The following is a 22,333-nucleotide window of genomic DNA, read 5'->3' as shown; positions in this document are numbered from 1 at the left end:
AGTGACTCCAGCACTCGATCACTGTAATGGTCTTCTGACTGGACTCTCTCAAAAGAACATGAGACAATTGCAGCCCATTCAGAACGCTGCAGCTCGAGTTCTGACCAAACAAAGAGATCAGAATATATCACTCCAGTCCTCAAGTAAGTCGAAGCAAACATGGTGAAGCTGCATTTAGCTGTTATGCTGCACACAAATGGAATAGGCTGCCAACAGAAGTGAACTGGGCCCCGAGTGTAAATGCTTTTAAATCCAGATTGAAAAACTTTCACATACTTTTGATTAAGGACTTTTACACAGCTTTAATCAATCATGTTTTTCCCCTTTTAATTATTTTTATTATTATTTTAAACTTCCTTGCGCTAAATGTTTTTAAATTTTGCATCCTACTTTTGTTTTCTCTTCTTTGCTCTGAATGTTAACTACCGTTTTTGTTTATGGTGTTGTTTTTCCTTGTGTAAAGCACATTGACTGTCATGTGTATGAAATGTGCAATACAAATAAATTTGCCTTGTCTCATCAAGGACAAAGGAATTGCATCTCCTTCTCCTGGCACTGCCGACACGTCTACAGGTGGGCTTCGGTGGCTCCGGTCTGAGTGACCTGACCAATCTGTCGCCTACAGCGTGCCACGGCTTCTCGTCCAAGCCAGTGCTGCGAAAATCGCGCCGCAAAAACCAAAACCGGTGGACTCCAAGGAGCCGTTGAAGACGAAACTCCATCACAGGGACAGCTTTACTTATTTAACATTCCTCCAGGGGCGGACTGATAATCGGAAATGTTGGGAGTTTTCCCATACGGCCGACCCATTTTTGGTCCGGTTCCGTTCGATTTGGACTGAACGGAACATATGGATCTCGTGCACTTTGACTAGGAGCAGAGTCTCAGCCAACCAAATAGATTTGGTGCACCGCAAGCTAGCTCAGAATGTATTTTAAATATTAAGTTTGAGTCTCCTTAAATTAATGAGTCAATTGATTATTCATTTAATAATGAGCAATTACTGATTTAATAATTAATTGAACTGATTTCCCCTAACAAATGTATGATCACATTTTTTTTATCCTCCCCCTTATCTCAAGGCACCACTGTACAATTCATTGGCCTAATCATAAAATCATCAAATAGGTTCACAAAATAACTGAGGATAGGTTTAAAAAAATAAAAAATCAATTCTTTGAAATAGGCGAATTTGCGAATCACACAACGGTGTATTTTGTTCTCATCCTCCCTAGCAAACGCGGCTGTCTTCAAGCATTCCCCCTTTCCGAAATGTTCTCGACAGGAATGAAAAGCAGCAATTCACCCATCACTCGTAGAAACAATGCTTAAGGCCACTGAGTTGTGCTCATCAACTTTTTCCAGAAGCTCCTCCTGTTCAGGCAACTTTCTTTCTGCCAACACATCTCTGACCCAAGGCAACATTCAGCATCCATCTCTTCCGACAAACTAAGGACGGAAGGTTGAAACGGTACCAAAGAACTTCCTCCTTTCACATTTCATAAATTACTCGTTTGTACTTTTGCTGGTCCACTTCAGCATCTTTAGTTTTCCTTTGGTCTTCATTTCCTCCTTACCAAAAAGGTCTACATTTTTTGAGTCTGTACACAGTGGAAGGAGCGGGGCCGCGCGAGCTAACGGCCAAACAGGTAGACCACCACTTCATAGGTGCACTCATGATGGCCGTGTTGGGAATCTGTCTGACAAGGTGGGTGGTGAGGCCGCGGTATAGCGCCCGGTAACCCTCCTCTCGGGGTACGGTGAGCAGCGTTTGGAAGAAGGAGCGGTACTTGCTCCCCTCTTCTCGTAGCCTCGTGCGGATGACCTCTGTAGTTTGACAGGGGGAGTAAAGACGCTTTCGTGAGTACTTAAGGACAGAAGACATCATCTCAGTATTTGAGAAAACCAGTATTGCAATAAACAATTGTAGAAACAGGTGTCCTATAACGGTGCTAGTTCTTGATTTTCAACGTAAGAACACGCATCCATAATTACAGTTTGACCCTGGTGGAAATTAGCCTGTTTCGAGCAGGTGGATTTGTGACTTTCCACCTAGTCGATCAGCGATATTGGATTAGCTAACTGTTTGAACAAATTTTGTGGTTAGTTGTTAAAGGTCCGGTCTGCCGTTTTCACTTAGGAAAATGCACTTTTTAAATACAGGATGTACACACTTTTACTCTGTCTTAGTCTACACATCTGGGCTTATGTTAATGCTTGGTGGTGATTTTGTCCAACGGGGCCGGGCGAATTTGTCAGCTGCGTGACGTCACTCCCGCGGCAATTTGACAGCACACACGGATTATTATATATTTTTTTTCACTCACAGAAGCTTACATGTGTGAATCAGTGAGTGAAAAAAAATCTGTGCGTGCTGTCAAATTGCCACGGGAGTGACGCCACGCAGCCGACAAATTCGCCCGGCCCCGTTTGCGACACGCCACCCCCGCTCTGCGATTGGCTGGAGGGTTGTAAATACTGTCTTTCCACTGAAACGTCCCGCTGTTTACAAAACAAACACAAAATGGCAAAATACAGGCTGGGGGGGGGGGGGGGGGGGGGGTTTAGGGAAAAATCACCACCAGACATTAAGAGAAGCCCATAGCTGTAAATTGAGAAGTAGTTTGTTTAAATCCTGTATTTAAAAAGCGCATTTTCTTTGTCTCCTCAGACAAAACCTTCCAGCTGTTTTGCAGCTCATGCCATGCATCACACATAGACGTTCGAATCGACTTCCATCTTTGTAACGAATGGGGAAAGGGGGAAGTGACGTATGTTGTAAAGTAGCACATTTGTAGTTTTTTGTCCTGCCACCCTCCTCAAAGTTCCAGTAAAAGCGATACAGACCCCCCCCCCCCCCCCCCCCCCCCAGGCAATGACAATTGTACCATTCAATTAGTTTTAAGTTGGTGTTTCATCAGAGGAGTTGTGAAAATATTTTATGAAGGTTGAAACGTTCCTTAGTGTTGCTTTAACTTGACAACAAAGCAAAAAAAATAAAAAATAAATCAGCCGATTTTTTATTTTTGGGGGGGAGAAAAATTGTACTGATTATAATGAACACTGAACAAACTTAACTAAAAAAATACTAACATTCTTACCTCACTGAAATTATGACAAATTTTGTTTTGGTATTTAAAAAGACTTGTGTTGATAATACGTTCTGTGTTTCCTTTCTTTAATATTATTTGCAACTCAGCCTGCCTACTTTGGTTGGTTTCGTTGTGTAGATTACTGGAACAATTAAATTTCTCTTTTCTATAAGCGCTATATAAATAAAGGCGAGCGCTATATAAATAGACAACATGACTTGAGGTTAAATAAAGTCTCTTTGTCAAATACGTATACAGTTACATTCATCCTTTGTAAATCAATAAAGTGAGAAAGAGATCTCGATTACCGTGTGGGTATGCAATGGTGGTGGCACAGGTCTTAGAAGTGGCCGCCGCGAGCATCATGCCAACGAAGTCCGAGGCGTCTTTGACAGACTCCTCCTCGCCCTCCATGCTGGTTTGAGCCCTGGACTGCAGCAGCTTACGTTTGATGCTTTCATAGATGACAAAATGGATGACCGTCTCAGAGATGCCCGCGTACGACGCCGACATCCCCTTGTAAAAACCTCGCAGGCCGTCCATCTGGTACACCCGCCGAACACAGTCAAACGCGTTCATGCGGCGTTCGCCCCGGTTCCTGTGGTCACGACCGCAACAAAATTCACTCGTTACCACTGCTGCTTTGTATGCTGTGTCGTAACATTTCATATGTAAAGCTCCTCACCTGGAGTCCAGCTGCATGCGGGTCTTTATCAGCCAAATGGGGTTGGTGGCTGTGATGGCGGTGAACCCTAAAAAAGCGCAATGAACTTCAGACAAACGTAGAATGCGTAGGAAATACTACATTATATCCCCCGCACAGTTTATTCTACACTACCAAACAGGACATTGCAAAAGTACAGGGTCAACTGACCTTTTAATGGATTTGCTTCTGTAATACTAATTGGCTTAGAAATTGAGTCACGGACATAAATGCATTGTATAACTTTGCGACGCATGCACAGCATATATCCATTTGATGTTAAATGTTTCTCAGCTAATGTCAGAGCAATAATACAGCAGATGTGAACAGTCTTTTAATTATCTTCAGTCATCATGTCATAGTGTGAAATGATGCCAAATTGAAAATTAAAGTTTCATTTCTAGTGAGTCAGAGCTTGTAAAGTTCATACAGGTCAAATCTAGTCAAGTCTTTTTTTTTTTTATTTTTATTTTTTCCCCACAAAACTTCACATCACATCTTAGTGATGTCATTGCAGCGTCTTCTCTCGCTGACGCAGTTAGTTGGTTAGACACTTGGGATAGTTAGCTCATCTAACAAAACCTGGTGCAGCACACAAAAACAAGATTAGGTTTGGAGGACATACCCCCATTATTCATCAGGACTAATGTTGGAGGTAGGGGTTGAACGACTGAAGAATTTTTGTAGTCGATTAAAATGAAATGAATGTCGACTATAAGTCAACTAAGGACAGCGGTCCACAACTTTCTTTTTTTTTTTTGGCGCCACAGACATTTTCGCATAATACATATTTCATTAGACACAAATAAAAGCATACCATAAAAAAGCAACTGAGTTTTAAGCTGATCGTAATTACTGGTAGTGGGAGCGCATATTTTTCTCTTCAGCAAGCCAGCCGGGCTGTAAGAGCAAGCGGTTTCATCAAGCTGTTAAGACCAAAGCAGTTTCCTTCAGCTGGATACACGTGTATGTGAATAGCTAAATGAGTTAGCCAGCTAATGAGCTTTAAATCAACTATTCAGTCGCACGGTAATGAAGCCCATCTCGGCAGTGTATCAAACATCTGTCGTGAGACTCTCACGCCGTCACGCTTGGCAGAAAATAAAAACGTCTCTTCCGTTTGTTAGCTTAGCTTTAGGAGGCTGCTGATGCACGACTGTGGAGGATTTATTTTGTATGGCACCAATAGGCGCAATAACCGACTAGGATTCTACCTTTAGCCACAAAGCACAGCTGGATCCTGGTTATAACAAGCCATTTTAAACTAAAAAGTAAAACGATGTTTTAGGAGATAAAACAGTGGCAGCCACCTGCGTTCAGTACAGCTGTCTCACTCTCTTTGGACACCAACTGTATGATGAAGATACAGTGCTATATAGACAGGAAGTCCACTCCCATTTTAATTTTAATTTTAAACAAATTGGAATAACTATAATTAATTTGAAGGGAACTCGCTACTGTTACCAGCAAACACGAATGGTGAGCGAACATTTTTTGATGAACTGTTTAAAATGAGTGGTGATCAAAATAGTCTAAGCTAGCGTGGCTAAGTTGGCTAACCGCTATGTACTTTCACAACTAGCTGTTTTGTACTCTTACACACAAGTAGGTGTATGTATCCCTTTGTTGGCTGGACATTTTACTGCTGTGTAGTGTTATAGTCACAGGCGAGTCAAAAGTCCTCTTTAAATTGGCCGATTGGAAGACACCAAAACACGCAATTAGCGTTAGCTGACTTCAGGTGTTAATTGTCAATGCTGACTTGTCAGTTCAACCCCTAGTTAAAAGTAGTTGACCTTTATTTTCGAAAAGTGCATAATGAAGTTGCAAATGCATCAAACAGGCCATTGTGTGTATTTTCTGTACTGTTAACTAGAAAGTGCAGTACAACTGATGCCCTGGTAGAAGAGCTAAGACCAGAGCAAACGAGACCTCAGTCGCATCTAACATCTCGGTACAACAGCCCTATGTTGACGCAGGTCGGATGCAGAGTAGAACATAAAGAAGAAGAGGAGGAGGAGGAAGCAGAAGACAAAAAAAGAGGGAAGAAGTAGAAGGTAGCGTCTATGGCGTGTACTCACGGGGGAGGGGCAAAGCTCCTCCAGCTCCTCCCCGCTGCAGCTAGTAGCCTGCAGATATGGGGGGCTCAGTTGGCGGGGATGTCCCACCCAATCACGCAGGGGTGAAAGCTTTACAGTAAAGCCCTAAAATAGACACAGGCTTTTCTGTACCACAGTCACACACAAGCAGCAGTCACATCCACCCACCCGACCCAAAACCATTTTTAGAGATGGAGGGTTTTGTCTCTAAACCCCACCCCCCTTGCTTATTTTCATTTAGTTTTTACATTTACAATATTCTATTCCCACTTTGTGACTAATTTATCCCACCCTTTATTCGTCGTTATGAGCCAAACAAAATGCAGACGAAAAAAGCCGCGAACCGGAACAAAATTCCAGTTCCAGGCCAGGAACAAGTAAAAAAACAAAAAAGCAGGAGGAGAATTCTTAAGCTTCCTGCTACTACTGTGCGTAACATACTGGGTTAAATAATACATGAAGAAAAGGCTACATAAAATGTCTTGGTTAAAAGTGGAAATGCTAACCTTGTCTGTTTGTCATCTAGAAGAAAAAAGACAACTTTTGGAGTATGAGATAATGTCGAAGTCATTAAATCCAACTATGGCTGATCGGGTAATTAACTTTTTGATCAACTTTTTTGAGTTTCAAGCAGTTGGTTGGGTTGATTTTTTTACTTTGTGTTGCTAGCTTTAGATAAGTAGTAAGATTTAAAAATGCCAACAATAGCCAAATACAAAACAAAAACACTCACATGGACCACTGAGGAGATGCCATCACAAATCTAAGTGTGTTAAATAGCTGCTGCAACTTGACTCCAGAATCCCGATGTCACTCTCTAGGCCACAAACCCTGAGATGTACAGTACAGTAAACCAATCTCCATCGTGGGCTCCAGGTTTGCGGTCCTGCTATTACACAGATTTTTTCTTTTTTCTTTTTGTACAATTAATTACTCTAATTTTGTTCTGTCTCACATTTTTTAGCATGTAATTTCACTGTTGTCCACTAGATGGCGGCAAACAGTTGAGTTTGACTGCAAAACTGACAGAACGAAAACAGAAAGTATTTCAGCACAACCTATTTTTGTTGAAGATTATTGAACTCTTTAATTCTGCTTTCTAAGCCTACTGAAAGTGACGGTGGGGTCATTTTATCTGTAGGTTCATTAATCTGTTTTACAAAGTAATGGTATTTCAATTCATTGATAGCCAAAAAAGTATTTGGCATACAAGTGGTCATCCAATGAATTAAATTTGCCATGGTACCACTGTTTTCTTTTGAGATGTTCAAAGTGACAAAACTTATGAAATAGACGGTTTAACAATTAGCTCAATGACCATGAATGAACTAGTGTTCATGTTGCAACATTTTTTTTTAAATATTTTTATTCTTGTAATGTTCAAATTACTGTAGCAGTAGACAGTATTTTTCAAGTAGACATGCAACTGCATCTTATACAATATTCTTTCTAATAGATGCATGCCAACATTCACTGTGGTTTGGCCTACTTTTGGAGACAGCCAATATGGTTTCAATTGAAAACAGGAAGGGATATGTATCTGTGTGTAAAACAGGGAAGTAGTCACGTACAAAAAAGCCCACAGCCAACCTCAATGAGGTGGTGGAATCAATTTGTAAAGTTACTTTACAGAAACAGTCATATATGTAACCAAGTTTTAATTGAGCTTCCAAACTAGATTAATGTGACAGACTTGTTGTTACAGTATGTAACATGTATCCTTTTGAATTTTTGACTTTGGCTTAAGTTGTGAGTTTGTGACCTTATGTACTAAAAACACAGACACAGCCATGCCAAAATATTGTGAGGAATACAAAAAAGGGAAGTATTAAGAATGTTGCCAACTTGATATAATCACACTCATGTGATGTTTGTCACATACAAGCACGCATTGTTTGTATTCAAAATAGAACTGTTGTTGTGTTGAAAGTAAAATAAAATGACGTTCTGCATCTTGGCGATAATTGCCAATTATCCCTCAACAACAAACATAAATGATAACAACTCACATATTTAAAGCTCTGTATCAGTGACAAGGTTAGCATTTCTTTTGTGCTGAACAACAAAATATATTTTTACTTAACTATTACTGCGGAGGTAACAGAACGCTAAGGGAAAGCAGCAGAAGAAAACACAAACCAAAAGAGAATACATTGCCAGAAGCAATGCCATAATCATTACAATTAAAAGCCACAACTTACTAATACTAATTGAAATCACCATCATACCAGTGTAATGAAATGAGGTGCTACCTGACGTGTCCGCCCGAGTGCCAGGGGCCCCTGTTGACCACTGGGGGCCGTGCTCTCTCCTCTATACAGACAGAGCAAAGAAGGGGGCCCAGACCACATTGCATAAATAACAACTGGGATGTTAAAACCATTTAGAGCCCTCTTAAGAGGCCTCAAAGCAAAAATAATAAAAATAAGAATAATAATGATAATGGAATAAAAAGGGGAGGATGATGGTTTTTTAATAGAATGTAAGAAATGTGTTTCTTTTTTTGTTTTGTTTTTTAACGAATTTCTAAAAAGCACAACCTAAACTTCGAGGACCTTGTGGCTTTTTTCCTAACAGCACCAAACACAGACTGCATATTAGTGTAGCTGTTAGTACTGACACAGTGCAAGCGTGCACAAAATGGAGTCAGTAAATATTAGGCCAGCAAAGCCGTCAAGTACCGATTTGTTATTGTATCCTCTGAGTGAAAGGAAAGTCTACAGAATCCAGTGACAAGTGGTGGCACAGTGGAACCTCAAATTTCAAACATTTGGACAGTGAACTCGAGTTTTTTTTTCTCTTTTTTTTTTTTTTTTTGAGAAAAATATGACTCTCAAACTGACAAAGATAATGGGCTCCCTCTAGTGGTACGCAAAGGACCACAAACTGTGCATGTTGCAGTGGCTTAAACTTTTTTTTTTTTTTTTTATCCAGCAAAGTACATTACGTAGTTGTGTTTAACTTTTAAGTTGTAGTTATAATACAGTAAAGCCAAACAAAACACACTAACTTACATTTAACCTTTTCGAACAGTACTTCTAAATATTTAATTAATTGTGAAATGCATTTTATTTAATCCCAATTTAAGAACAGTTTTATATGGGGTTTTTTTTTCCTGTTATCCAACACTTAATTTCAAGCAAGCAATTTGATTGGACAAAAGTCATTCCATGTGTGATGACATACAGAGCAACAACACAGACTTTTAACTTGACAAATCACTCCACCTCACAGGTGTCTAATTTGGTCTACATCAATGGTCAGTGATTATATATATTATAACTATGTGTTTTTAAAACTTAGCGTTGCATATTTCCAGAAATAACATTAGATTTAAAGTATTAATAGTTGTCGAAGGCATGCAGAGACGAAGCTACGAGTAACGCGGAGGCGCTCACGTGATTAAATGACACATTGACACACGAGCAAACAGGAGCAGAAGCTCGCCAACATGCTAACGCGACTAACGAGTGCACAGTCCGGGGTACTTAGTGTAACTTCTGCTCATCATGGAGTGTCTGATTCGGTAAATGACGTAATAGCGTGGCACGACTTGACGTGAAGTGGAATAATCATCAGACTCTGTCCGTAGAAGTGAAACAGTAAAACAGACTTGCTTGGTTTATTATCTGTGTCAACTCCACAGCTCAAGCTACTGTTTACGGAACTATTTGTGTTGGCATAGCCGAATAGTTGATTAAACAAAGTATCATTTGCGGTTGCTTACTACTGTTGACTAATAAATGGTGCTTAGAGAACGGTTGTATAAAAGCAAGTTTGACTTTTAAGGTTCCACTATACTTCATATTTTTAACATTCCTTTTTCAGAATTGTTTTCTTTAGATATAAAATGATTCAGAAAGTAACATGATTCCCCCCCCCCACAATAACATATTTGTATGATCCTGAGAGTCTTAAATTGTGCTTTCTGGTACACCTCTTTTTACATATTTGAGTAAGTAAAAACCAATGTAAAGATAGTACGTATTAGCTTTAGCGTTCCTTAAATATTAATGAAGGTGTACATTTGTGATGAATCCACATATGTATATGATTGAGGGGTGAAAGGGGGAGGTGAATAATTTAACATGAGGAAAAACAAATCATCTGGTGACTATTGAGGGAGTAATTCCGTCATACTTTGGGCTTTCTGTATATAAACCCATCATTCGAGAGATACTTCTCAGGCAGACTGACTGACAGACAGAGTGGGCTATCCAGACAGACAAACAGACATAAGGGAGGGGGGTGGAACCTCGGTTACCTGCCATTCCAGCAGACACCATGTGCACCTGGGTGGAGTCTGCCTCCAGCACGCCATTCAGCTTCTCCTTGGCTGTTGAATAGGCAGCGAAGTAGATCGCCCTTTAGCAAATAAACATATCAGGATTAAAGGCGGTGGGTTGTAGAGAAATGTTTCCATGTTTAGATGCAGAGTTAAAAAAAAATACATAAATAAATAAATAAATATACTTAGCAGGGATGGGAACTTAATTTTTCACAACTTTTTGTGCGTTTAAAAAAAAATAAAAAATCTAACTCACTCAAAATGTTAATTTTATTTAAGTACTATTACACTGTGTTATACCAAATCCACAAAAAAAAAAAAGAATCCAGTGCAAACTCAAATGAGCCATGTCTGCCATCTAGTGGTGAATGTTGAAATTACAACATAAAACTATACAGCACATCCCCACTATTCGCGGATGATAGGGCCTGCTAGGCTGGCCCAGGAATAGGAAAAATCTGTGTATAATTAACATCAATTGGAAATGTATTGGAATTTTTTTTATTTTTTTTTTTAAACACCCCCAAAAAGCTTCCCAAAAAAAAAAAAAAAAAAAAAAAGGGGTTGATGACCTACTCTCCCCCACCGCTAAAAAAAAAAAAAAATGGATAAAAACCTGAACAGGTGAGTCTTGAGAATATACGGGGGAAACATGTTTGTCAATTCACCCCCCAAAAATGTGTATTTTTCAATAATGAGAATTAATGTTGTTCCGATACCGTCTTTTAGCTCCCGATACCGATACCGAGCTTTGCAGTATCGGCCGATACCCAGCTTTGCAGTATCGGCCGATACCATACCGATACTTAAGGTTTTTTTTCCTCCACATGAAAAAGCTGTCCTGCCATTGGTTCAGAGCATTCAAGGGCCAATAGGATATCTTAGATCAGCATGCAGTGAACATGTCACATATTAGTGAATGTCGTGCATGAGCAAGACACAAGATGCTGCATCCAAAATCCTATATTAGCGTTGGAATTAATGGTATCGGCATGTTACTTGTGAGTAGTCACCGATACCGATAACACTGTTTTAATGCAGTATCGGCACCTCTGCCGATACCAGTATCTGTATCGGAACAACACTAATGAGAATAACAGCACTAAAATTCCAATGCCAAGTGTAGATTACATACTTAAGCAATCAGTCAGGCAGGTACTGACTGTTTGGTTATGCTTAGTTCTGTGCAAACAACAAAATAAAGGCCGACATAATCCATCCATCCATCCATTTTCTTGACCGCTTATTCCTCACAAGGGTCGCGGGGGCTGCTGGCGCCTATCTCAGCTGGCTCTGGGCAGTAGGCGGGGGACACCCTGGACTGGTTGCCAACCAATCGCAGGGCACACAGAGACGAACAACCATCCACACTCACACGCACACCTAGGGACAATTCGGAGCGCCCAATTAACCTGCCATGCATGTCTTTGGAATGTGGGAGGAGACCGGAGTACCCGGAGAAGACCCACGCGGGCACGGGGAGAACATGCAAACTCCACCCAGGAAGGTCCGAGCCTGGACTCGAACCGGAGACCTCAGAACTGGGAAGCGGACGTGCTAACCACTCGACTACCGTGCCGCCCGGCCGACATAATGGAACATTTTATTCAAGGCAAACGTTAAAGATCACATGTAATGTGTTAAAGAAGGAATGCATGTTTATTGCGATTTGTACAGAATTACATTGCCCAACTGGAAGGGGGGCTCAAGAGCAAAAAGCTACAGCGTGAGCAGGATGCTGAACATTACAGTTTTGAAAATGGATGGTGAAAATAAATAAGAATCTGTGCTTGTTAAATTTTGTGTCTAACATTTTGTGTCCAACTACTGAAATACATAATCAGCTTTAGAAGCATTTTAACTCTTGATATAAGCTGCACATGGAATAAAAACATCTCAGTGGATTTAATCAACATTTCTGCTTAGTGGAATTAAACCCGGTAACCTCTCCTCACTGTCCTCGTTTTGAAACGTGAGCGCAGATACCCACTTGATCACGAAGGCCTTGAATGCTTAACTCGCTTAATAAGTAATGTATCATGCAAGCTGTTCTATATGCTGCAGACAAAAGAAATTGTAACCTGACTACAGCAGAGATGTTCTTGTGGGGGGACGCACCAAACCCCAAATAAACTCAATTCAGGTGGTACTGTACCGTTGCCTGCATGTGCGTAATCTGTAATCTCTGTGATGTATAACACAAAATCTACAATCCAGTACAGCAAAAATCAGTGCAATACATTAAAACTATATAGGCCAAGTAAGAAAGTTATACACAGTAAAGTGGTACCTGAACTTACGATTAACCCATTTAACAGTTGATCACGATAGAAGCCGTCACTCGGCCAATTTTTCAGATATGAGTGCTAAAGTTGGCAGCGAACTTCACAGGCACCAGTTTGTCAGATAGTGAACAAGTCTTCAAAGAAGAGGCCGGGAGCTTGCCCCAAGCTGTTGCCGTTCACAGTTGACAAAAAGACTTCCACATTGTTTATTAAATAGCCACGCAACTTGACCTTATGAAATGTTGCTAGCTTAATAGCATGATACAAAACATGGTGCTAACGGAACTAGCACCAATATCGCAGTGTAACCCTGAGATTTGTCTCAATATTAACCACACAAATATAATTGTGATTTTCACACGTTTTTGAGATCCACAATCATAGTTGCAATTTTCACGTGTTTTTCAGGCTCTTTGTGTTTCATCAAAATAAGACATTTGCAAACATCTACTTTTACTTTGGAAAAGAATGATCTTTTTTTTTTATTTTGGGAGGGGGACATGTGGATTTTCTTCACTATCAATTTTAAATAATGTCCCGTTTTTGAATTTCGAGATGGAAATAAACATTTAAATACATGTTAGTTACAAGCCTTGCTTTTATAAAGTACAATACTGTAGAATTTTACTTTTCTTATTAGACTTAAGTTGAGACATCACAATATTTTGTTTTTCACACTGTTAATCTAGCAGCTATATATCTATCTATCTATCTGGTGTTGACCTTAGCATAAATTTGCACACTGCTGAATGCTTCGAAATCATTTCAACATTTTTAAAACATGTTTGTTTAACCGTCCCCTTGTAAACAATTTCAATGACTTTTAAGAACAACAATTCTTATAATGTAATGTCATCTGACATTTTCCATCTAAGGGCCTCAATAGTGTGCAAAATTGAGGGCGTACCATGTCACTTTGAACCAACATTATTTAAATTGTTGAAATATAACACACAGGGGACTGTTAGGGTTTGAAAAACAAGAAGCAGTGAGAGAAAACGGAACAGGTCAGGAATCAGATGCAAAAACAACTGGCCCAATACAGGAGCTGCCCACTGTAATAATATAACAGTCACATGAGAGCCATGCCGCAGCTGGCCAGCACATTCTGTTGCAGTTTTTCGACAGACTCTGGTAGGATGACGTCAAGTTGTTATGCAACCCCGACTGGCCAGGCTCAGAGAGAATAAACATCTCAGGTTTGACCATTTCCAAGCAGGAGGTTCTAATGCAGCCTGTTTTCCATGTTTCTCTCCACTGACACGCGTGATTCATGATCGGGAACGTTATCAGGCTTCTGCAAAGCTTGCTGATTAGCTGATCATTAGATTCAGCTGTGCTGAAGGACGGAGACATGGAAAACAGGCTGGATAGGGGCTCTCAAGGACCGAACTTGGAGACCCCTGGTCTAATCGCTGAACGAACCTCACTGCATTCCTATACTAATTAGTCAGCTTCTCATATTGCTGCCAATACTGTGTTTGGGAGTCAGAAACTTCAAAGAGAATATTCCGAAGGAGTCAAGTAACTTGCAGAAAAATATTAAGCAATAACAGTAAATCAGAAATGCACTCTTCAAACTGCTTTTATGAATCCATACCTATTTGCAGTTCGCTATTCACAAATTCACACAGGCGGGTATTTTCATTAACCTATTTGCACTAGTTTTCTTTTGTAATGCCCTACGATCCCACAAGAAGGTGCGACGTAGGTGTTGTCAAGGTAGCAGTGTTGAACCTTGAGATATGAGTTTAATTTGTTTCCACCCTCTGAACTCAAAACACTCGCCTTGAATCATCTTTTCCCATTGAAGTGGATGGAAGTCATTGTGTTTCCGCATCCCCAAAAAACCCCAACAAAATATTTTGTTTTTCAAGAAAAATAATGCTCGGATATTGTTTTTGCAGCATAAACATACAGGTAACAACATAATTTACAGAATGTAAAGTTGTAAACAGTTTCTGAATCATGAATTAATGTTTCACTTCAATTTGTTGTGCTGCTCCTTCTGTTGTGCCTACCTTGGCCACCAGGGGCCAGTATAATGCAGCCATACAGAAGCAAAGAGTCACCACTAATGTGACTCAATTGGCTTCATATTTTATTTTTTCGCAGAGAACAAAGAAGCTAAAGAATAATTCATTTTACTTCTGGCTTTTACATTTGCGGTAATGTTGCAACAGTTCTCAATGGGCCTTTTGCAGCCGATTTTAGCAGAGGTGACCAGCAACCTGAGATCTTTATTTGTCAAAACATGACTTAGGCCATTACTTTTGGAGAGTGTCAATTTGCTGTATTATAAACATGAAGGAAGTACTTCATCCTGTTTTGGTTGCGCATAACTCTTGGAATAGCACAGAGCTAAAATGTGCTAAAGCGTGTTCGTACCTCGAAGGTGCCACGCCCACAAGGTTGGGTCCCAGTCCTCTAAAGAGTGAGCGCAGTCCCTCTCGCTCGAATATTAATCTGCAGAGAGAAAACAATTGACTTTATGTATGCAGTATACAAACATGTTTTCCATTCATGTGTACATGAAGGGAAATCCATAAATCTAAAACAATCACCCATTAAAAAAATATATACATTACATTTTTAAATACCAAGTGCAGTAATGACATGAAATTGAGCGCAACGCTATTGCATTTGGCAGTACATCTCTGTTCCCTGGTAAATGTAGATACAATGTGATCCCTTCATGACAGATGAACTGCTAATTTATCACTCGTAGGGCATCCTGCCATGGCCTTTCCCATTTTGTAAATCCGGTTATTTACAAGGTCATGATCAACATACTGCGACACCCAAAATAAATAAAGTGGCATGTGCCTTTGCTCTGTTCATCTTTACTGTAGAATAAATGCTCAATGTTTACAATTTTTTTGACAATTTCTACATTGCAGCTTTCAAGTGGTGTTCATTTTGACATTGGTCAAGCGGCAAAAACGGAGTGATTTAGAGTCCCCCGCTTTGATTTTAAATCCTCTCCCACTGTGAGAGCTCAGAGTAAAATTGTTACCCACGGTTACGCAACCAAACTCAGTAATGAAAAAAACATAACAAGGCTCCCTCTCACTGCATGTTGACCTACTTCAACATTTTTTATTTCTTTTCCCATCCCGCCCAATCTCGCTATTCTCGTCTGCAACAGTGGTGTGAGGTTTCTGCTTGTGGCTGCACAAGTCACTGATTTGTGACTCTACAAAAGCTGAGCCACTAAGCAATAAATGCCCTTCCACTGCAAATTTCTTAAAATCCTGCCATTTTTGATCGCCTCTCGTGTTTAGGGGTCATGAGTGAGCTGAATTGTACAAGACTAGTTGCCAGTCATTTACAAGGCATATCGACGAGCAGCCAGCCACAATCACACCTACTGGGAATTTAGATCCTCCAGGTAACTTAAACATGTCAGCTGCTGCTGAATAAAGGAAAAATTGTGGAGGAACTCTTACTGTTTAACAAAAGTTAAATTGTACTGTCTTGGGGCAAACATCTGTGACAAAGAAACAAACATGAGAGAGATCCTTTAGTTAATCATTTGGGAAATGAAACCTTGTATACACATTTATTTTCACAGGTATTACATAACGTGTTAAACATAACAGCGTTGGAAATTGGTTGCCAGAGAATAATTACAGTAAACGTTTACTTAATAAGTTAATGAATGTCAATGTTCCTGCACTCACCATTATCGCCATGTGGCATCTGAAGCCATATAAAAAGTGCATGTCTTCATTAAATAGCAACATCTTTTAGCTATGTATGTGAGTTTTAAAAGGTTTAACACTTAATTGGCGATTAAAAAAAAAAAAACTACTATGGAAATCTTGAATCAACACTAATTTAATAGTTATCTATTGGCTGTTATTTGTTGATAGTGTACATCATTACCACTGTTGTAAAAGACAAAGCTATAATCAAAATAAATTATGACAATTGTAAACCACTGTCTAAAGAGGGAAAGTGTCAATACAGTCCAGGAATGGTTATTACAGATTCCAAGTGTGGTTAATGTACCACTTGTGGTATGCGGGCTCCTTCTAGTGGTAAGCCAAAAAAATCACTGAAATAAATGTTCAAACTGCATGTTACAGTGGCTTGAACTTGGTCACTGTATTAGCATTAGCGCACTACCGGACACTTCGTATTGCTCAAAGACTCTGTATCATTTCAACATTTGTTGATGTATTTACTAGGGCTGTCAAAATTAAAGCGGTAAATCTGGAGATACATTTTTATTCATTAAAGCGCTAAAAATTAACTCCGTTAACTCAGTGTGCAGGCAAACTTGGGAGGAGTCACTGGCAGGAAGATGAATAAAAATAAACATGAACTATAAGATAGTTTTACTTTCTGATTTACTTGCTTGATGATTGTTGGAGAACGCTTCAAGTAATTTACACACTTTGCAGAGCCAAATTCAAACAAGCGTCGTATCATCTCATAGCAAAACTCCGTGGCTCAAGTTACCTCGATGTGGTCTCGCAAGGAGTGTGGTGCTTGTCAGCAGAACTAAACCAGTAAGCGAGAAGTTCTGGGAAGTGTTTCTATGAGGAAAAAAGAACCTATAAAGCTGAGTCCATTTTTATCATTTGTCGTATTTTACAGAAGTTATCTATTCAAGGATCAAAGAAAGCTATTAGAAGTCTTTGATTCTAAATATATTTTCTATATGACGATTTTACATTCATTCTAAGATTTTACTCAATTAAAATATCTGTTACAAGCTTTAAAGAAAAAAGTGGAAGCAGAAGTAGGAAATTAATCGCGATTAATTACGGAAAATTGTGCGCTTAAGTTATAAAATTGTAATCATTTGACAGCACTAATATTTATACACTACACCTAGAGATAGACCGATATGCTTTTTTCAGGGCCGATACCGATACCGATTATCAGTAGTCAAGGAGGCAGATAACCGATATTTGAAGCCGATATTCATTTGCAGTAAAAGTTAAAATGTTGGCACCAAATTTTTGAATAATGCAAACCCTAACCGTTCTTTACAATGGATTCTCACACTGCACTTTTCATTTTACATCCTTCCATCTGCAATAAGACGTTGGTGGCGGGGGGAGTTAAATGTGGGGGCCAATGTGACATTACCTTTTATAGCATTTGGGATACTTGTAGTTTTATTCTATAAATGTTATATTCTTATATTTTGAAGTAATAGGAGGAACCCTGTCATTCAAAATGTGCATCAGCTGTGGCATTACTTATTACTACAGCAAAAAAAAAAAAAAAAAAAAAATCCATGAGAAAAACTATTCATCCCTGAACACCATACAGTTCTTGTAGACCTTATTATGATTATTGTTATTGTTACCATATAGACAGTATTGATAAGCTTAGGATCTTAAATCGAGAACAGCAATATCATGCTACTCCTCTCTACAAGAGAACTGTCAAAAGACAGCTTCAGGATACAACACACTTCATCATGTAGTTTACTGCCACTTAGGATGCCCCAATCAACGCAGAAAAAGGTAGAGTAAAATAACTTGGTTATAATAATAGTAAGAATAACTTGGTTAAACAGACATTGTTGCGGTGGACCGCTGCCGGTTTCTGCTGTTTAATGTGTTTTACACTTATAGACACGTGTGTGTATATGGACACACTATTCTCTCACTACTGTACTGTACTGTATCACTTAATGGCACAGATTTACTTGTCTAAATAATAACTGGGCTGCAACATTGCTAATTCACATTAACAAGCACTGTCTTAGCTGTCCACATGAATAGTTACTAACACACGAGAAAGTTATACAACACACCAAACATGAGCTCATTATTCAAAGTATGATGCACGTAACGAAATTACATCACTGAACATTAATTGCAGCCGACTACGGCCGTTGATGTTACATATTAGTGGCATCGATTGAGAGGATAATGTCCCAACAGACGGCAGACATGACGTGAAAAGAGAGACAAAACGAGCAAATAAGCACACTATACTTTAGTGCACTTCTCTACTAATGTCTAACATACGGAAGAGAACACGTTCGTGTAGTTAAACGGTGTTTGAGACACTTAATTTATTACGGAGCGGACTTTAACGAGGTGCACAACGAGCTGTCAATCAAATCTACGTCGAAGCTTAAGGCACACAATGGCAAACCAGTGCGACAAATAAACACAATATAAAGTAACTAAACGCTATTTAGTGTCACTGTGGCATCTCACTGCATAATAACCGCTATGCAACAAGTAGTGGACGTGACCCAGAATGCAATGTGTGCGTCACGAGAGGTAAATATAATGACATTACTCTACTCTTAACATGGAACTAGACAATATAATAATGACAACTGTTAATATTTGGAACCTTTCTAACAAACATTATTTACTTAATTAAGTGAAAATGTGTGTGATTCCCTCCCCGAGTAGTTCAAGTAGCGAATTAGCTACTGGGTGTTAGCCTACATGCTAAGCTGAACACACCACTGTTAGCTAGCGGGGATTCAATGCAAGGCAATGCAGCTCCATTCATATAGTGCATTTAATACACCACATAATTCAATATGTTTAGCTTATCATGGTGAAAAGTTCGGCGGAGTCTCTTCTCTTTTAACTTACCTTCGAAGCATGTGTCTCGCGTTGTGTCCGTGGGTGCGTGTGTGACCGGCTACTGTGATACACGGCATACACTACTGATTGGTTCTAGCTCTTGCACGGCTAACCAATCAAATGCAGCTATGGGCGTTACGTTGCTGGAGTTGGACTCCATAACAGACAGAGACACTCTGGGCTGCATTCGAAACGAAAAGACGGAGTTTTAAATGGATCGCTTATATCGGCCGTCAGAATAAAACAGGCCGATACCGATATGTACCAATATGTCAAATATCGGCCCGGCCGATTATCGGTCTATCTCTACACCTTACATTGCTTAATGACTCTCTGTACTTATGTTTATGTCCTCAATGTCTATTTTGATATAGTGGTTTGTTGTAATACTAGAGTATCTCCAACTACCAGCGAAAAATTCCTTGACTGTTTTCACATACTTTGCCAATAAAGATATACTACCTCATTGTTTGATAGTTGCAATAACGCTGTTGGGCACATTTGATGCCATCATAATTCCTATCAAGGGTGTGGAATTCGCCATCACACTCATCCTTACTTGAGACAGTGCAGAGGTCCCGGTGGAGCCACACGGGCGACGCTGGTGCCGTTTACGGTGCTGAGCTGGACTTCAGAGATATAAAGTGTAACGGAGGAGGACTGCAGTCTGGTTTTCACCACTTCCAGAGGACACGTCAAGATAGCACCCACTGTACCCCCACATCTGTAAAGAAAGCCGAGAGAAAACATTGAGGGGGGAAACCGTGGGAAGACAAAGCAGGACATGGAAGGAAAGAAATGTGAAAACTGAATTCTACTGGCATTCAATAGTAGATCTAAAAAGTTTTAATCGCACATGGAACATTAGTGAGATGATAAATAAGGCACACATCTGAATTAAATGTGAGCTTGTGTTTGATTGTATGTTATATTTTAGTGTGAACTGTGAAGACACCACAGCTGAATAAAAACAAATTTTAAATGGGACAAAATTAGGTCATGGATTAGGATTTAGACGAGGATGGGCAAACTCGGTCCTCGAGGGCCGGAGTCCTGCAGGTTTACCTCTTCCAACACAATCTGATTCCAACTATCAGGATTGTTATCAGGCTTATGGAGACCTTTCTGATGAGCTGATCATATATCAGCTGTGTTGGAGAAGGGAAATGTGCAAAACCTGCAGGACTCCGGCCCTCGAGGACCGAGTTTGCCCATCCCTGATTTAGACTGTTATTTAAATGCACACAATAAGATGCGGCATGAGTTTGGCAAACTTCTGATTGGGTTACTCTGACCTTCAAGTAGAAGAAGTAAACAATGTTCTGCATTGAAAATATAAAATATGGATCTCAGAAACTTATTTATATTTATTATAACAACTGCCTATTAACCTGGCTAATCATTTCTTATATACTCAGCTTTCACCAAATAACTATAAAAGTATGCTCTTATAAAAATAATAATAATGAAAAAAAAAACGGCAGTAAAAACCAAAGCGGAAATCCTGCAATGCTGAATGGTTTTTGAATTAGGTCAGATGAATAAAAAACGGTATCGTGTGCTGACTTCTATGCAGTTGGCAGAAAATGTACACTCTCTTCATAGTAGCACCAGCTATATTTACCTCTCAGAAGGCCGACCCACATTCATGGAAAGGCAGCCGTGACCCTTAGCCTAGTTTTCAGTGCAGCGTTAACCGCCGCATGTGCCAGGAGCATGAGCTCACTTGTACAAGGAAAAAGAAAATTAGATTCTGCTCTTACCTCAAGCTACATTTCCCTGTGTCTCCCCTGAGTTGCTTTGTCATCAAACTGCTATCTTTGAATGATAACAGCAAAAGAAAACAATAGGCCCCAACACTTTTGTCATTAGCATGAATGAAAGGCTGTCAGACCTGTCTGCAGAATAGTTCATTGAAAAGCTTTTTAATTATCTTAATTCATTTCAGGGATAGAATTGAATGATCTGTTTAACAATGGATGTGGGAGATTGGCCAGCATTCTGAAATTTTTAAGGCAAAGAAAAAAAAAAAAAAAAAAAGCAAAAAAATTCAGATTTTACAAAAAATATATTGACATGGTAAACTCAAGCGTTTTATTTTGTTTATGCCGGAAGTGCGGCCATTTTTAAGTCAGACAAATCATGTTAGTTTTTTTTATCTATATATTAGGTCAATGACAAGTGAACTACACGCAATGCTGCGAAAGGCAGTAGCATGATGACTGCAAGTAATATTAATAAATGAGCGACACTTGTGCTACGACATGATTTAGAAGCCTAATAATATCACCGACGTCAAGAGATGTTATTGTACTCACCCCCCGGCGAACAAATGAACCAGTGTGTCCCTTTGGCTCATTATTTAGCATACTCTGCCAAGCAGCAAACCTCCGGGCTGCGGCAGAGGAGCCAAAAAAAAAAAAAAAAAAAAAAAGGTTGCCGTCCCGTATGTTTTCTCGTGGATGTTTGTTTGCCGTCGTGAGGATGCACACGTTGGACGCAACGACGATGGTTGTTGGTGATGATCCAGCGGTGAGGCGACTCGAACGCCACTCGGGGCCCTGCGCGTCTGCTTCGATGTCTCTTTTTCTCAGCGCCTTAGCAGCTAGCTTCTTTTCCCAGATTGCAGCAGAAGAAGAGGGTGCGATTCACCGCGGCGTGTCTTGGTTTTGAGAGCAAGAGGCAGCTCCCCGAGACGTTTTATATAGAACATCCAGTCGTTCGTCCAGATTCTGCCCTTCGTTTTAGGTCGCTGCGGCAAGAGGGCAGAGCTCATAGTATTAACTGTACTTTCATAGGCTGGGAAACAAGGTCGATGATTGGTCGGTTAGGAAGCGACGTAACGTCTGTTACGCCCTGATCACGCACTGTTCACATGCTCAACAATTCAATTATTAAACAGATGGGAAACCTTTTGTTTATATTTTAAAGGCCAAGATACGTTTGTACTTGCTGCAAAAATTATATATAAAAAAAAGATCGTAATTTCTCAAGCAAAACAAGCGATTTTGAAGTGGTATAGTCCTTCCATTGCAAGAGTCACAGCCACTGCATTGTAAACTAAACCACTGGTTCTCAAACTGGGCAGCCCGGACTCCTCGAGGTCCTCAAATTGTAGCTTGAGGGTCCACAAAATAATTCGTAGTAAATCATCAGGCCTCTTTGAAATGTAGCTAAATATTAACTTCTGTCCGCCTTTTTTTTTATTAACCTTTAAAAAAAAAAAAAAAAAAAAAAAAAAGGTCAAGAAGGGATTAAAAAGTGCTTCTTTTTGAACATCACTCACCACAC

At 39.7% G+C, this 22,333-nt stretch overlaps 1 protein-coding gene across 1 annotated transcript; it reads right to left on the bottom strand.

The window, feature by feature from the left end:
• Positions 1-427: 427 nt before the first annotated feature.
• LOC144016802 (solute carrier family 25 member 36-A-like) lies at positions 428-21,821 on the bottom strand. Its single transcript, XM_077518129.1, is given in 8 exon segments — positions 428-1,675; positions 1,678-1,827; positions 3,401-3,690; positions 3,778-3,844; positions 10,159-10,259; positions 14,856-14,933; positions 19,602-19,766; positions 21,361-21,821. Coding segments are annotated over 8 exon segments (933 nt in total). The 5' UTR covers positions 21,402-21,821; the 3' UTR covers positions 428-1,634.
• Positions 21,822-22,333: the final 512 nt, after the last annotated feature.

The sequence above is a fragment of the Festucalex cinctus genome, chromosome 1, assembly GCF_051991245.1.
Source record: "Festucalex cinctus isolate MCC-2025b chromosome 1, RoL_Fcin_1.0, whole genome shotgun sequence".
Taxonomy (NCBI): Eukaryota; Metazoa; Chordata; class Actinopteri; order Syngnathiformes; family Syngnathidae; genus Festucalex; species Festucalex cinctus.
This window is presented reverse-complemented; position numbering and strand designations above follow the sequence as displayed.